The sequence below is a fragment of the Onychostruthus taczanowskii genome, unplaced genomic scaffold (assembly GCF_017590055.1).
Source record: "Onychostruthus taczanowskii isolate IOZ18803 unplaced genomic scaffold, ASM1759005v1 scaffold16, whole genome shotgun sequence".
Taxonomy (NCBI): domain Eukaryota; kingdom Metazoa; phylum Chordata; class Aves; order Passeriformes; family Passeridae; genus Onychostruthus; species Onychostruthus taczanowskii.
This window is the reverse complement of record NW_024498795.1, coordinates 11,777,297-11,792,362: the sequence shown is the minus strand read 5'-3', so window position 1 is coordinate 11,792,362 and position 15,066 is coordinate 11,777,297. Positions and strand designations below refer to the sequence as shown.

At 39.7% G+C, this 15,066-nt stretch overlaps 1 protein-coding gene across 4 annotated transcripts in view; it reads left to right on the top strand.

Annotated features, from left to right (window-relative positions):
- Positions 1-532: 532 nt before the first annotated feature.
- Positions 533-15,066, top strand: part of SS18 (SS18 subunit of BAF chromatin remodeling complex) — a 43,018-nt gene continuing 28,484 nt past the window's right edge. For 2 of the 4 annotated variants that reach the window (XM_041399376.1, XM_041399374.1), the window contains exons 1-3: positions 533-713; positions 4,188-4,264; positions 5,521-5,605. In XM_041399376.1, the coding sequence (XP_041255310.1) occupies positions 645-713; positions 4,188-4,264; positions 5,521-5,605 (231 nt within the window). In that variant the 5' untranslated portion in view covers positions 533-644. The remainder of the gene's footprint in view (positions 714-4,187; positions 4,265-5,520; positions 5,606-15,066) is intronic. The other 2 variants (XM_041399375.1, XM_041399377.1) reach the window with 2 other exon arrangements.

Below are 15,066 nucleotides of genomic sequence, written 5' to 3'. Positions count from 1 at the left end.
TCTTCGTGAGAGACGCTCCAGACCAGATACCCTCCAACTCCTTCAGCGCCTCCCGTCCCGTTCCTTTCCGTCCCGTCCCGTCCCGCTCCGCCCCGCGCTGCCGCCAGAGCGGGCTGCCCGGGTGCAACCAACTGCGGAGCTGGGCAGAGGGGGGAGTAGAGACTGCCGCCCGGCACAGCCTGAGCGTGTCCCCTGCAACGTGCGCGCCCAGCATCATCACCCCCGCCCCCCCCTCCCCCCCAGTCGACCGTACCACTTCCTTGCTATGAGACTCGTCGGGCAGGAACGTACCAAGGCGGCGGAGGGAAAGGGGTAGACAAGAAAGGCGCGCGACAAGGCTGTATGGGGGAGATCACTTTCGAAGCGTCACAGGGTCGGCTCTCGGTCCAGTTGTTCTGGCCGGGCCGTGCGGGGCGGCCACGGTCTCATCGAAGCGCCCCCTCGCCAGGGGCAAAAGCTGGGACGCGCCGCCGGTCCTCCTTAACCCCTTCCCCCGGCGGGACGGGGATGGGCCGTCCCACCGGGCGCGCGCCCCCGCCCCCCCGCGCGCCGCGTTCTTCCCGGATCGCCGCCACTGCTGGGTCCGCGGGGCGCGCGCGCGAACGGGCGGGAGCGGACCCGGAGGCTCCCGGCAGCCGCCAGACATGTCGGTGGCGTTCGCGGCCCCGAGGCAGCGGGGCAAGGGCGAGATCACGCCGGCCGCCATCCAGAAGGTGAGGAGGGCGCGAAGAGGAGGGCCCGGCCCGGCCCGGGCGGCCCCGGGGGCTGCAGCTGCCGCTTCCTGCCGCGCGGGGAACGGGGGCGGCGGCGGCGGCTCAGGCCCGGAGCGCCGAGGGCCCGGCGGGGAAGGGAGGAGGCCGGGCCGCACTCGTTGTGCCCGGAGCTGGGCCCCGGCGGGACGCTGCCTCTCTCTCTGCGCTTGGACACTTGTTGGAGGGTCCCGGGGCCGGCGGGAGGCGCCGGGCGGAGACGGGCGATGCCCCTGGGCTCGTCCAGCCCTCGTTTTTCTTCCTCCGCTCGGGCTGCCCCGATCGCCCCCGCGGGCCTGAACTGACCGAGAGGACTCGGCCTGAAAGTGGAGGAGCCGAGTAAGTCCTTCCTGCGGGGGGGCTCTGACTGTGGGAGCGCTGCCGGGTTGTTCCAGACCCTCTGCCTCACTCCGGGCGCTGCGGGGTAGGAGGCGGCTCCAGTTGCCAAACTTGGTCGACCTGGTAGTTAAGGCTGCCTCCCAGTAAGCCTCAGGTGTGATTGAAAAAGAATATCGCGTTCGGAGCCAATGACAGCGGCTCCGGGCGACTCCACCTAAGCTTGTGTGGGAGGGAGCAAGTTAACTCGCTAAAGCGATCAAAGAAAAGCGCGTACAGGATTAATAATAATCCACAGCAGCAACAAAGGAGCATGTTCAAGTTCACTGGTAACTGTGGTATTTAGGAACTTAAGACTCGTACCATCACTGGTGTGGGTGGCCGTGAATCAAACAGATTTCAGATTGGTACCAGCTCTTTATTTAGAGTAGTTCTTTAGGTAGATAGAGCTGGCCTCTGATTTAGTAAAGAATTGGAACTTCTACAAAGCAGGTGTTGAAGAGATACGGACCTCAAAGAAGACCCTGGAGTTGTAATGGGAGCATCCAGGGCACTGTAGGAGAAGTCAGTGCTTGGGAGCTGTAGATGAAAAATACATATCCATTGGGTGGAAAGCTGCACAGAAGTAGTCAGTAGAGACTTCAGGATGCTGAGGTGCACATGGAGAATACGGACAATAAAGTTCTCCTGGGGCTGTAGTCAAAGCATTAGTTTGATGGCGGTGTGCTGGCAAAACCCAGTGTTAAAGTTGAAGAATTTTTGTAATGTGCCTAAGTTGTCAGAAGCCCTGAAGGTATTTTCATCCACCTGGAAACTAAATTCTCTTTCGATGGTAGGTGTTTATAATTATCCCGATTTTCTATCAGCAGACATTCAGTTAAACCTGTAAAAAACCAGTTGTATGCAGCCCCACCTAGGATACAGTTATATTCCTTCTTGTTCCCTGTCCTTTTAGCATTCCTGTCCCCCTCTGGTCCTTTCCTCCCCAAGATGTCTGGCTTACATGGCTATAATGAAGAATGCAACCATCTAATGGGCATTTTCAAGGTCTACTTGTCTGCTAAGCCTTAAGAATCTGCTTCCCTCAGGACTGTGGGAGGTATTCAGAGGAGAGCCTTGATTCACAGCTTCCTTTGTAAGTGCTCTATTAGACTTTGGTATCAAAAGTATTATCTCATTTTTTCCTTTTTTTCTGATGAAAATGGCCACCGTGTTTCCTACAAAACTTGAAGTTAGTACACGTGCTGTGTGCCAGTGTAGCTGTGGGTTTGTGGTCCTCTTCAGACAGTGCAGTTGTAGCTTGGCCAGTTTTCTGAGGCTCACATAGTAGCTGAAAATACTGCAGTTATGTCTGTGTTTAGTGCTTAATGAATGTGTTTCCAGATCCAGCAGTTTCAGGCAGAATACTGCACTGGGATCATTCTAGTCCATTTTGGTGAATTACTGTTAAAAGTTTAAGAAAATTTGGCTGACGGGCTTGTTCTTACTGGATAGAAGTCCTGAGTGAACTGCATAAGGTTTCTGACTCCATACTCTTTTCATAGTAGAGATGGATTAGGTACAGAAAAAAAAGTGTCATTACTACTTTTTTTTTTTCCCTCCCTGTAGAATTTGTTAGGGAAATAAAGGTTGTGGAATGGTGGTGTGCTTTCCTTGTGGAAGGATGAGTCTAGTCATGGCTAGTTTCAGCCATGTTTGGAAGAAGGAGAGAATCTGTGGATGTTTTAAGATTCTGCTAGTTTTGTGAAATTCAGCAGCTGGGTAAAGGGATCTAAACTGACTTTCCAGTGAGAGAAAGTAAATGAGTAAATTGATGCAAAATTTTGCATTTGGCAGTAAATTTCCCATTTCTGTAAGTTGACTTTGATAACTTGGCTGGTGGCTCAGATTAGCCATGGTTCTGGTGAATCTTGCCTGATCAGAGTGCAGAGAATAAGCTAGAAAGATGAGTGTGGGCCACATGCACTCCAGGAGACCAGGCTGTGTGGTTTTTTCCCTGTTTACAGAGCTTGGAACACTCTGACTTCATGAACTTTTTGTAGAAAGTTGTGAAATTGGCCATTTCCCACGATTTTTAGACCTACTCTTTCTTGATGAGAAAATTAATTAGTAGGTGTTCATTTTCCTGGACACTGCTGAAGTATGATAGATTTATGGTGTCCATTTGTTCTGGTTCTGGCCACCACAGCATTAATTCTTGCAGCAGCCAGGAGGGCTCATGGCATGGACCCGAAGGTTTTTCTGTAGCACCTCACTCCATTTCCAGGGAATGGGGGAAGGGGTCTTGTATTGTTGGGGGCTCTGTGTGGTGAACAGTTGTCTGTGAATCATTTGCCCTCTTGTACCCTCCATTAGTAGTATTTTTGTTGGTATTGTTCGCTTCTTATCTCAGTGGTATTTCCAGTAAATTTTTGCTATCTCAGCTGGTGATCTTAACCTTTTGTACCTCCAGTTCTCCCCTCCACCCTACCAGAGGGGAGAGGAATGCATGGTTTGGAGTGTTTCAATGGGAATACTAAATTGGGCAATACCATTCCTAAACCATAGTGTGCCATTATACCAAATATTTATAAAATGCAGCTTAGAGATTTTTCATGTAAATATTGCCTGGCTTTCCAGTGCATTTGCTTTTAACAAATCTGGTCAGCTCAGTTTTCATCAATAACAATTTCAGTGCCTTTTAAAATTAAATTTATAAGCAGTTGCAGGCTTTAAAAGGAGAAGGGAAGCTTGGGGCATAGACTTTTAAGTGAATTTCTTGTTAGCAATCAAATGAAGGAATGCAGAAAGCTTTTAAAACTTTCTAAGAACTTGGTGCAGAATCAGCATAGGTATTTGAACAGGATGCTTCACAAATGTGGCTGCTGATGGTAGCACTGTAAAACCCTTAAGCCAAAACCTGTAAAACTGATCAGAGGGTGGAAATGGGAGCAAAACGGTGTCCTGCAAATAAGTGGTGAAGTAGAACTTTTTGGATAACAACATTTTTTTGCTGTTTTTTAAAACTAAGAAGAGGAGCATTACTAAAGACTCAAACTTCTCTTCAGTTTCTTTCCAAAAAGAGCATGGAATTTACTTCAAACTTCTTCTTTATTGTTTCAGATGTTGGATGAAAACAACCATCTTATCCAGTGTATAATGGACTATCAGAACAAGGGAAAGACTTCTGAATGCTCTCAGTAAGACCTTAATCCATACCTACTGTGGACTGGGTGAATTTCTATCTAGATCATCATTCTTGATTTGTTTAACTTACCTTACAGGACAGCTGTGCTGTGGAGAAAAGCATTGCTACAGATACTACACTTGAAATTCTTGTGGAGGGTGGGTGGGTTTTATTTGGTCTATGAATATCACTTTTGTCACTGAAATGTTGCAACTTGCCTACTGCAAGTTGGTGTCATGATGATGATGCTCATAAAAATAAGGACTGCCTAAAAAAGATCTTTTTCTTCTGTATTGTAATTACATTGTTGGAAAGAGGTAGTTTTGTTTGAAAAATTCTCAAAGTTGTGTAGGAAAATGGACCCTTCTGCTTCCTGATGGCATGTTTGAAAACTACCTGCTTTTCACTTGCCCAAGAACTAACAGGCTTGTTGTAGAAGTTTGTCTTGCCAAAATATCCATCATAGACTTGCTGTCTAGTGGGGTCTTTGTAGAATGATCTGAGAGAACTATAGAAGGAGTGAATTGTTAAGGAATGTTATTTTCCCATTACTCTTTTCTGGCATGAGATGATGATGGCACCCATGTAATCAGACAAATATGGACAGATAGCACATCTTACTCCCTTGCCAAGAGAACTGGTAATCTGGAAATAGGAGTGGGATCATAAACAATAGGTGCTTTTGGTTTAAGGGACTACTTTTGTTTGCAAGCCTGTAGTTATGCACTTGTAATCTGCTCCAGCTTTCAAGGTTGTTTTTGTGACTGTGGTCTAGATACTGAGAATCAGGACTGTGGTTCTCTAGCAGAAAAATTATTCCATAGCAAACTTCCAAAGCTCAGGGTCCTGATGAAATGTGGTCATGTAAATCTATGATATCTTGACTATGGGGACATAATAAACAGCTCTCTTTCTGTAGTGTTTGTGATGGAAATTATGCCAGACACAAACACACTGGCTGTATGTATTCTGGTGATTTAGTTTAGGGCAGGAAGTGAAATATGTGAGAACAGTGTCACCCAGCTTTCGATTTTTTTCATAGCGAGACACTAGTACAGTTAGGCACAGGTATGATGGAGACATTGGGAAAGATTGGATAATAGATAAGTGTGAGGGAAAAGGCTTAAGATTCCTAATAATGGTACTCTTGTAAGTGTCCTGAGTCTTGTTTTGCATAAGTAGCTTTCTTTACATTTGTGGAATTAAAGTAAATTCTGATGTTACTGTATTTATGAATTAAGATTTGTTTTGCTTTGCTTATTTTGATAGATACCAGCAGATGCTGCATACAAACCTGGTTTACCTAGCCACTATAGCTGACTCCAACCAGAACATGCAGTCTCTACTACCAGCAGTAAGTACAAAGTAGTGTAAAAGTAGGGAATATATTTCATTTGGATTCCTGAAGGTAAAAAAAACCCCACCCAAACCAAAAAGCAACCAACCAAATGTTTGAGATAATGACCAAACACTTGGCCTCTGATATACTCTACATTGAATACATGATGCTGTGTCTTTATGCTCTATTTGGAGTAATCTCACTGCTTAGGTATTGCTTAAAATCTGTGTTGTTTAAATGTAGGCTTTTCCTGTAAATTAGATATGCAATGCTCAACTATCTGGTCTGCCTCAAAGACAGAATATTTTTTTTCCTTTTTTGTTTTTTCCCCTCAGCTGAGAACTGTAGTGGTATGGTTCCTAGTCAACTCCTATGTCAGTACTCTTTTCTCCCTTAGATTAGGGAAAGGTGGGGAATGGGATTTTTTCCTTGTCTTTTTATTTTTCACTGCAATATCATCCATTCTCTTGCCACAGTGGAATGAGGCTGGGTCAATTTTTCTCTGCTTTTCCACCTTCTAGGCGAGTCTCAAATTCTTTGCCTTTCTCCTCTACTGGAAAACAACCTTTTTTTAAGGTGGATTATGATAATATGAAAGAAGTAAGGGCCCAGAGGCCCTTGAAACACTACATCACTTTACATGTGTTGGATATTACTTGCTATCTTTTTTTAGTCTGAATTTTTTCTGAATCTGTAGTCCTAAACTCTGTATTTTATAAGATGCCTCAAATTTTTCCCCTTTTCCATTGTTTATGTGCAGTAAAAAAAGAAACAGCAGCATAAAGATAGCTTGCTGTCTGTTTGCTTTTTGTGCTAAACAGAAAGCTTAGGGAGTTCATTGTGAGTAACACAAGGAAGTTCTTTGTTTTTTGGTAATAAGACTTTTCTTGAATTAATATAGTTTGATTCATTTCTGCAAAATGAAGCTAAAAAGAATGTCTATAAAACAGCCATTCCTAGATACTAGTTTTCACCAACTGAAATTGAATTACTTTTTCTTTGGTCTCTGGAGAAGTGTTCTCCAATCATTGCTACTGGCGAAGCATCCTTTCAAGTTGGTACCTAGAGGACTATAGAAACAGTGCTTTATTATGTCCAACCTGTTGTGCCTGTAGAGGTTTCTCTTTTTATAAATCCATGCTTGTAGCTGAGGGGGAGGGAAAGAACCCTTTAAGAGGGCTGTGTGTGTTCCTCAACTAATATGTTTTTGGAGGCTTAATTCATATCCTGGTTCTGATGACAACTGGAAATGAATTTGACCTTATCCTAGTCCCTGGTGGGCAACCCTGTTGTTCAAGTTCAATGTGATGACATTCTCTTCCTAAAAGAAAATGAAGATAGGGCTGTGAGAGGCTTTTGCCGATCTGGACAGAAGTGTGTTTCTGATCTCCAGTGTCAGGAATATTCCATGGTACTGAGAAAAATAGCATAGTGTGTGTGAGTGGGTAGAGAAAGTCTCTTTTGGACAGGTGAGGAAGGGAATAAAGGTTTTTGGGTTTCTTTGGGTTTTCTTTCAAATATACTGAATGAAATTTAGATCTTCAGTCTTACCTAAATGTAGATGCTCTGACCTACAATCTTTGAAGATTGTCCCAAAATGTAGCATAATATGACAAGATGATTTTGGGTTTATAGGAAAATATTCTTTAAATTCTTTCTGTCTTGCTAGTAAATTTTAGCTAACAGAATTTGGGAACATGTGAGATGTCATGTTATCTTTCTTTTTTCAATGCAAGATGAACTAATTCAGAGTCTTTTCCTCCACTGGCTTTCCATGTAGGAGCTGGTGAGGCTCATGCTGACTTAGAGGTAGTATGATTCTCTTCACCATGCTTATGTATCAGTAGTTGATCAGTCTTACTAAATGCAAGGTGTGGGTGGTAACAGTAAATACAGAGCAAGATACTGTGTGTGTAGACATCTATTTTTAATACTAAAATATATCTATTTTATGCTACTACTATTGCAGTTTCTTTCCACAGAAGTTAGGAGACCTTGAATTTGGATACCTTCTGAAGTTGGGTTGTGTCTCATCTATTAATTTCTGGAAGATTTGTTCCCCCCAGTAGACTAAATTTTCTTTTTTGTTTTAAGTTTTATCCTGTTATTGTTTTAATCAGGTAAATAAGCTCTCAAGAAATTTCACAACTTTTAAAGCATTTCATAAAAAGTAATAGTTATGTGTTAAAGTGAGGTTGGAAAGAGAATTCTTCTCTTCAGATATCATTCACACTGAACAAAAGACATAAATTACCAGGTTCATTGAAATTTTTAATATTAGCAAAAATTACTCCAACTTTATGAGAACTTGATTGTGTCCTCTAGCAATATTCCTTACACTTAATGCTTTATATTGTTAGGAAAAATGCTTGTAGTCGGCTGTTGTGCCTTCTCCCTTGCCTTTCAGAATTCACTATTATAATGAAATGACTGATGTAGCTTCTGAAACTCTGGTATTACCTTAGAAAACAAAAAGTGTAGTGATGCAACAGAGCTGTGCAGAGAAATGTTTATATAACTGGGACCTGGAAGTGTGGAAAGGTGAAACAAGTGAAGCAAAGCACTGCAGAGTCTGGGTGAAGGGAGCCAGGAAGACTTTGAAAATCCAGTGTCATAACACAGCTCCTGTAGTCTTGTATGCCTACTAGAGTACTAAATTATTACTTTTGGGGTAAGACACATTTTTTCACATTAAAAGACAAAGTGTAGAGTTCTTGAGTCACCCAGTCTTTCCTCAGCTGTGTGAAGAGCTGTGTTATTAAGGGCAGGGCTGTTATCCCAGCTGGATTAGAGCAGTGACTAAGTTCACATGGGAAGTTGATGCAACATTTTGCTGTCTCTTTCTGAGTTGTGGCAGGTATTCATGGATCACAGTGGAGTCTCTTTACCATCACCTTGTGAGATAAGCTAGCTTCCCAGAAAGGGCTTTTGCAGCATGAGGAACACGACGCTTGCTTTCTTGTGGTTTTTCACTGGTGCTGCTTTTGAGGGAGGCCTGCAGCAAGATACCGGTGTCCTTGAGCTGTAGAGAGCAAAAATGCAGTTGAAGTGGTGGTGAGGTATTGTGTGTGTTTCTAAACATGAAATTTCAAACTGCAGAACAAGCATTCTCCTTGACTTATATTTTTTTGTTTTCTGAAGTGTTTTTAGTGCCCTTAAAAAGTCATTGAAGACTACTGAGTAAAAAAAACCCAGCTTTTCTGGGGTTTTTTTGGACATCTTCCCTCTCTTATATGTCTTCATTTTGCCAGATACTTTTAAGGAAACAATCCATGACCGTCGCTTTATTTGGTATGTAGTGGGAAACTTTCCATTTTATAATGGGCAGATATTGAGATCTGCAGGAATTATTTGGGAACATTGGTGTTTGGGTTTTTATTGGTTTTTTGGGTTTTGTTTTATGGGGGGCCATTTTTTGGGTTTGTTTTTTTTTATTATAGGAAGTGATTTTTTCTTTCAGTTTTTCTTACATTCTGTCAGCATGTAGAGCATGAGATTTCAGTGTGTATTTCAAGGTGTTGAAAATAAGTGCTTCTGATTATTACTCACTTGTGTAACATTGAATTTTCTTTTATGTTGGAAGTGCTAGTTTCTTCCAGTACTAAGTTGCAGTCTGTGTGTGTAATGACTTCCAAGAAAACTTACTGTGTCCAAATCATAGAAGAATCTGAATATTGCATTAGTTTTTCTAAATTTCCTGATATTGTAAAGGTTATTTATAAACTTTCTAATTACAAACAAGAAATACCTTTTTTCTTGAGCTGTTTCTTTCAAAAATTAAGCTTTTTGTAGGACTTGGCGAAATGCCTCATTTTGTGCTGTTCCCAAACTTGTCACACAGATTAGGGAGGAGTCCAGTCACTTTAGTTATAAAATACTTCTCTATAAGATAATGATTGCTTTTTATAAATACCTAATCTCAACTGTTGTGATAAGGCATGAAATGATGACACAGACACTGCTGCTCTCGAGGGGAACAAAAAAGAAGAGCTTTATTTTCTGACTCCCAACATTTGTGGATTGGAGGGTGACAGTGCCACCTCTCCAATGCCACTGGACAGACCAAGGGTCCATCAGTTCTCTCCACCTCCATGAAAGAATGCAAAACATAGGTTATTTACAAAACTGTATGTGAGAAAGTTTGTTGAAAGAATGTAAACATCAGAAAGCTTAACAAAGTCTTACAAAATCAGGGCGACACTCAACACGTACTGAAATGCTGGTGCTTTCCAAAGTAACTGCATCAAGAGATAGGAAAAAACCCAAACCACAACAAACCAGACTAATACAAAAAAATCTCTCAAACCAAAACCAAAAACAACCACTGACCAAACACAAAATAATTAAATACTTCCAAATATTAACTTGAAGACAAGCTTTCATGAAGTGTTAGTAATGATGTTTAATGGTTCTAAGTTGTGGAGATCTGCAGGCTAAATAGGAATCTTCATTCCTAAATAGGAATCTTCATTGTTTGGTTTCACTCAAACAATGAAAGCTCTCATATAATTTTACACACTTTTATTTTTCAAAGGGGTGATGTTCAATCTATGGTTTTAATCTACTTGAGATGTGGTTGTAGAAAAAAATTTGAGTCTTAAGAACTGAGCTGTGCACTATGGTTTTTTAGTAGCCTTTATTTTGAACACAACAGTTGTCTAAAATATATATTAATTGAATTACCTTGACTTGGCTTTTCTTGAAAAAAGCAAGGTGGCATCCTGAGAATAAAAATATGGCTCAGTTTTCACACTTTAAAATAAAATTGTGATGTAAACCTTTTATTACTGATGATGAGAGGAATCCTAAATTAATGAGATTCTTGTCCAGTTATGCACCAAATGCCTGGTAAAGTGGCACCTAAGTACCACACAGCTGCTTGGTTACCCCACACACCTTCCTTCCCCTTGTAGTGGGCTGGGCAAGAGAATCAGAAAAAAAGATGAAACCCATGTGTTGAGATAAGAACAGTTTAATATTTGAAATAAAATACTACAATAAGATTATAATTGTAATTAAAATGAGACCGTAAAACCACAGACCAGTGCCCAGCCTGAGTCTGGTGCCCTGTGGTGTGGATTATCCCTTTGGCCAGTTTGGGTCTGCTGTCCCAGCCATGCTCCCTCCTGGCTTCTTGCACACCTTGCTGGCAGAGCCTGGGAAACCAGAAAATCTTTGATTTAAGAGTAAGCACTGCTTAGCAGCAACTAAAACATCAGTGTGTTGTCAACATTATTCTACTGAATCCAAAACCCAGCACTGCACCAGCTACTGGGAAGAAAATCAACTCTATCCCAGCAGAAATCAGGACAGGTAGCATAGCAGAAAATCTGTTTCTGGTATGTGGAGTATGCTGCATAATTTTGCACAAGTCCATGCCCAGTTCAAGTTCAACTATTTGTAAACTGAATTAATAAAGAACAGAGCAAAAGGAAGGTTGAATGTTGCCTGTCAAGAGGCAAGGGAGCTATTAGTGATTACTGGAGCTTGGATTTTGAAGAATAATTGCTCTGATTAAATGTTAAATAGTTTTGAAAAACAATAATTTCTTAAGATGTTATAAAAGAGAAGAAGGTGGCTGTGTTGGCACAACTGAAAGGGTACTCTTGGAAAGGAAGAGTCACTGGTGGGAGCTTCTTAACCCAGCAACTACACTAAGAAAAAAATAAATACAGGAATTTTGGTTGTTAGGATGTTAGGAGTGAATTCAGAGCCCAATAGCTGCCATTTTAAACCACAGGATAGCTCTAAGTTCTGTAAGCTACTTTGCATGTATTGTTAATCAGGTGTGTCCACATGGGGAGCTAGTGCACTGTACACAAAAAACTACTTCTGTTGCCTGTGAACTTCTGTGGCTGATTTAGAAATCAGTAAAAGTCACTGGCAGTTTGAATGAGGAGTATGCTCTAAAGTGTAATTCTTTCATACTCAAAGATACCATTTGCCTCTCTGTAGTGCAGTATCTGCACAATAAATACCTTTTCAACTCTGGGCTGCTTCCTGAGAGCTGTACCAGGTATTCTGGTAACATAGGTGCAGAGGCTGTATGGTTTTGCTGTTTCCCAAATGCCTTGCTGTGAGGGTTCTGCTGGATTCTTTCTGCTTTAGGTGGGTTTACATAAAGCATTTAGCTAGAACAGAGGTGGATTTTTTTTCTCTTAGGCTACTAAATGCAAGCAAAACCTGTAAGTATCTATCAGACCAAACATTAAACCATCTTAAAAGCAAAAGAGGCAAGGGCTGTGGAACACAGAGCTTCTGAGGACAGACAGGAACTGCATTTTATGGGGCAGTTGCAGAGCACCTCAGAAGTTGTCTAGTTTCTATAATTCAGTGATCCCTGAGTTAACATCCACAGTTAACTGATTCATGGTTACTTTTAATAAACCCGTATGAATTAATACTGAATAATGAATTAGTTGTAAAAATTTATCATTTAAGTAATTTTTAGTTCTATGGAAGCTCCCCAAAGAATTTTACACTTATTTTTCTAAGTATCAGAGTAGCTATTGCTAAGAGAACATCAGATATTTCAGGGTTAAATTTTCTTTGTTGAAATGTTAAAGAATATTGGGACAGTAAAATATTTTTATGCAGTGACATATGCAATTTGAAACATTAAAGATTCCAATTTCCTCTTTAAACAGAATGTTTAAGTGTTAAGTCAGAATTTGTCTGATTTTTGAAGATACTGATGTAAATCAAGATGTGTAAACTCGTTGTCATTCTAAATTTAAAATTCCTTACTCTGAATTACAACTGGTAACCCAACAGTGAGAGCACAAATTACATTTGTAATTAACTTCATTATTTAGACATGATTGCGAATATTTTTCCTGTAGAAATCCTCCCTACCCCCAAATATTACACTAGCTGAGAGTTGATACGGGGTTTATTTTATTATTTTATTTTATTTTATTGAAGACACTCAGTACTAGAATACCCTGTACCTTGTAGAAGAGTTGTAACCCAATTAAATCTCTGCTCTTTCAAATCTCAAAAGCATATTCCCTTACAATCTTATTTCCCAGTCTGACACCTCAGTGAGTACTCCACAGGTGCCATCACCACCTATCAACAGAGTACTGCTCTCTGAGACTGGGACAGGTCCTGTGATATTAGCAATGTGATATGAGCAGGGCAGAGTACCCCCTGGGAAGGGGCATTTTGCAGAAAATGGTATTTGAGAATTGAAAACAAAGATGATTGATTAAATCCTGAGTTAAGGCTTCTCTTGGAAAGAAAAGAAGGCTATATTTGCATTTCTTGTAGCTTTTAATTGTTATTCTGAGAGAATTTCAAGAAAATTGTATTTTTGATAGTGTACTTTAAGTATCTATTGCTAGTTGTATTGATTAGCAGTGTTGTGTTTTAATGTGCTTAACAGTATTTCCTGGTTGTTTGGTTGGTTTTTTTGGTGTGTTTTTTTTTTTTTTTTTTTTTGTTTTTTTTTTTGTTTTTTTTTGTTTTTTTTTTTGTTTTTTTTTGTTTTTTTTTTTGTTTTTTTTTGTTTTTTTTTTTGTTTTTTTTTGTTTTTTTTTTTGTTTTTTTTTGTTTTTTTTTTTTTTTTTGGTGACTGAGTTGATGTTCAATCTCAGTTTTTGTAACGATATTCCCATAACAAATCTTTGAACCTGGTGGTGGTGGGAAGAAAAATCTTACCATCTTCAGGCTGCACGTTTTCACCCTAGGAGATTTTATTGTTGCATCTTGTATTTGATCTATTTTATTATTTAAAAGAAACTCCTCTAAAAATGCAGTGTAGCTGTTGTCTTTAATGCATGCTTTTAAATAACTTTTGGATTTAGTAGGATTTTGTTTGCTGGAGCTTGTCAGTTAAAATCTATTTTTTTTTTCCATGTTTCTTTTTTGTTGCAACTGTTGGGTCGGTTTCAGTCTTTTTCCAGTTCAAATTTCTAAAGTTTCAGTAAAGAGCTTATAATTATTTTTTTCATGCTCTGATAAATTTTAAATGCTCATAGCCACTATAAGTATAATCTGTGTGTTTGGGGAAATGAGCCAAAAGTTAGCGTTTAGCAAGTGAAGCTATAGCTAACATTTTCTAAGTCTTTAATTTACTTTTTATTGGAGTAAAATATTTACATTTTCTACTTCATAATTGGAATAAAATCAGCAGTGATTTCAATTTTCATTCCTTTTTGTCACACTTCCAGCAAATGGAGGGAAGTAGCCTTTCCTTTGGTTCTGTTAACCAAACTGTGTTTGGATGTCGTTTTACCCTTTGTATCTAGGTTTAATGGCTAGAGTTTATTTTGGGTAGCTTTGCTTCCATAAAGGGCTTCTTTTGAATACTGTGTGATCATTTTGCCTTTTAAAAAGTTTTTGCTATATGTAGTGCATGTTCCTGGGGATAGTCAATTTTCTTAACTTCTGTAAGGAACAAAAAAGGTTAAATAATCTAGTTTATGTAGCTGGGTGGAGTTATTTTGTTGTTGTGGGATTTTTAAATTGAAGTTAATTTAAAGAAGTTTATTATCTGTAAAAGTCTGGATCAAGTCCAATAGAAATTGGGGAGTTACCATTTAAAAACAATTTTTTCTTGTTTTCTACTGTCTGCATCCACTAGAAAAATACTCTGGAGGAATTTCACTGGGGAATAATTATATCTGCAGGAGACATTTCATTTTAATTACTATCAGGTAGTGATTGGTTTATGATCTGACAAAAAGGCTTGTAATGCTCTTTAAAATATCCTATATAACTGTTTCTATTGCATATATGTATGTGTAATTATCTCTTAATCTTATTTAAACTTAGTTCTAGCGTACTGTGTTGATGAATACCTCAGATTTATGTGATTTATGGCGTGTCTTGTATGTTTAATGTTATTCTACAATTTACTGACTATTCTCCTGAGGTTTTCTTTCTTGTTAAACCATAAATTGGATTATCTACTTTTTGTATGTATCATGCATTAAATTGTCTTTCTGTCATATCCTCTTAAGTTATATTCCTTTATAGGTAAAAAAAAAAAAATCTGTCCTTTTTGCTGTTTCAGGTGTAAAGTCGAAGTTTTTAATCACTGAATGCCTCTCTTTAGAATCCTGCTATTTTTACAGTATCTTTTTGAGATTACTTTGCCCAAATTGAATGTGTACTATGGTATCAAATACACTGGCATTTTTTTCTTTAGTATTCTACCCGACTTTGGATATTACTGAAGATAATCAGAAAGTGACCACAGGTATTATGCATAGATTTTGTGGGGTTTTGAGTTTTCTGTTCATTTTGTTGGGTTTTTTGTTTTGGTTTGGGATTTTTTTTTCCCCACCAAACTCTCTGGATTGTGGTCAGTTCGTTTTTGTTTGTTACTTTTTTTCTGGGTTAATGGCAATAGGAGCTTCCTCTTTCTGAAGAAAGTGCTTTACAGTTCCATGTAATTGCCGTATAATTATCCACATCACTTGGCGTCTTCTGCTTATTCTTTCTTCCACATTTTCAGTAATATTACAGTA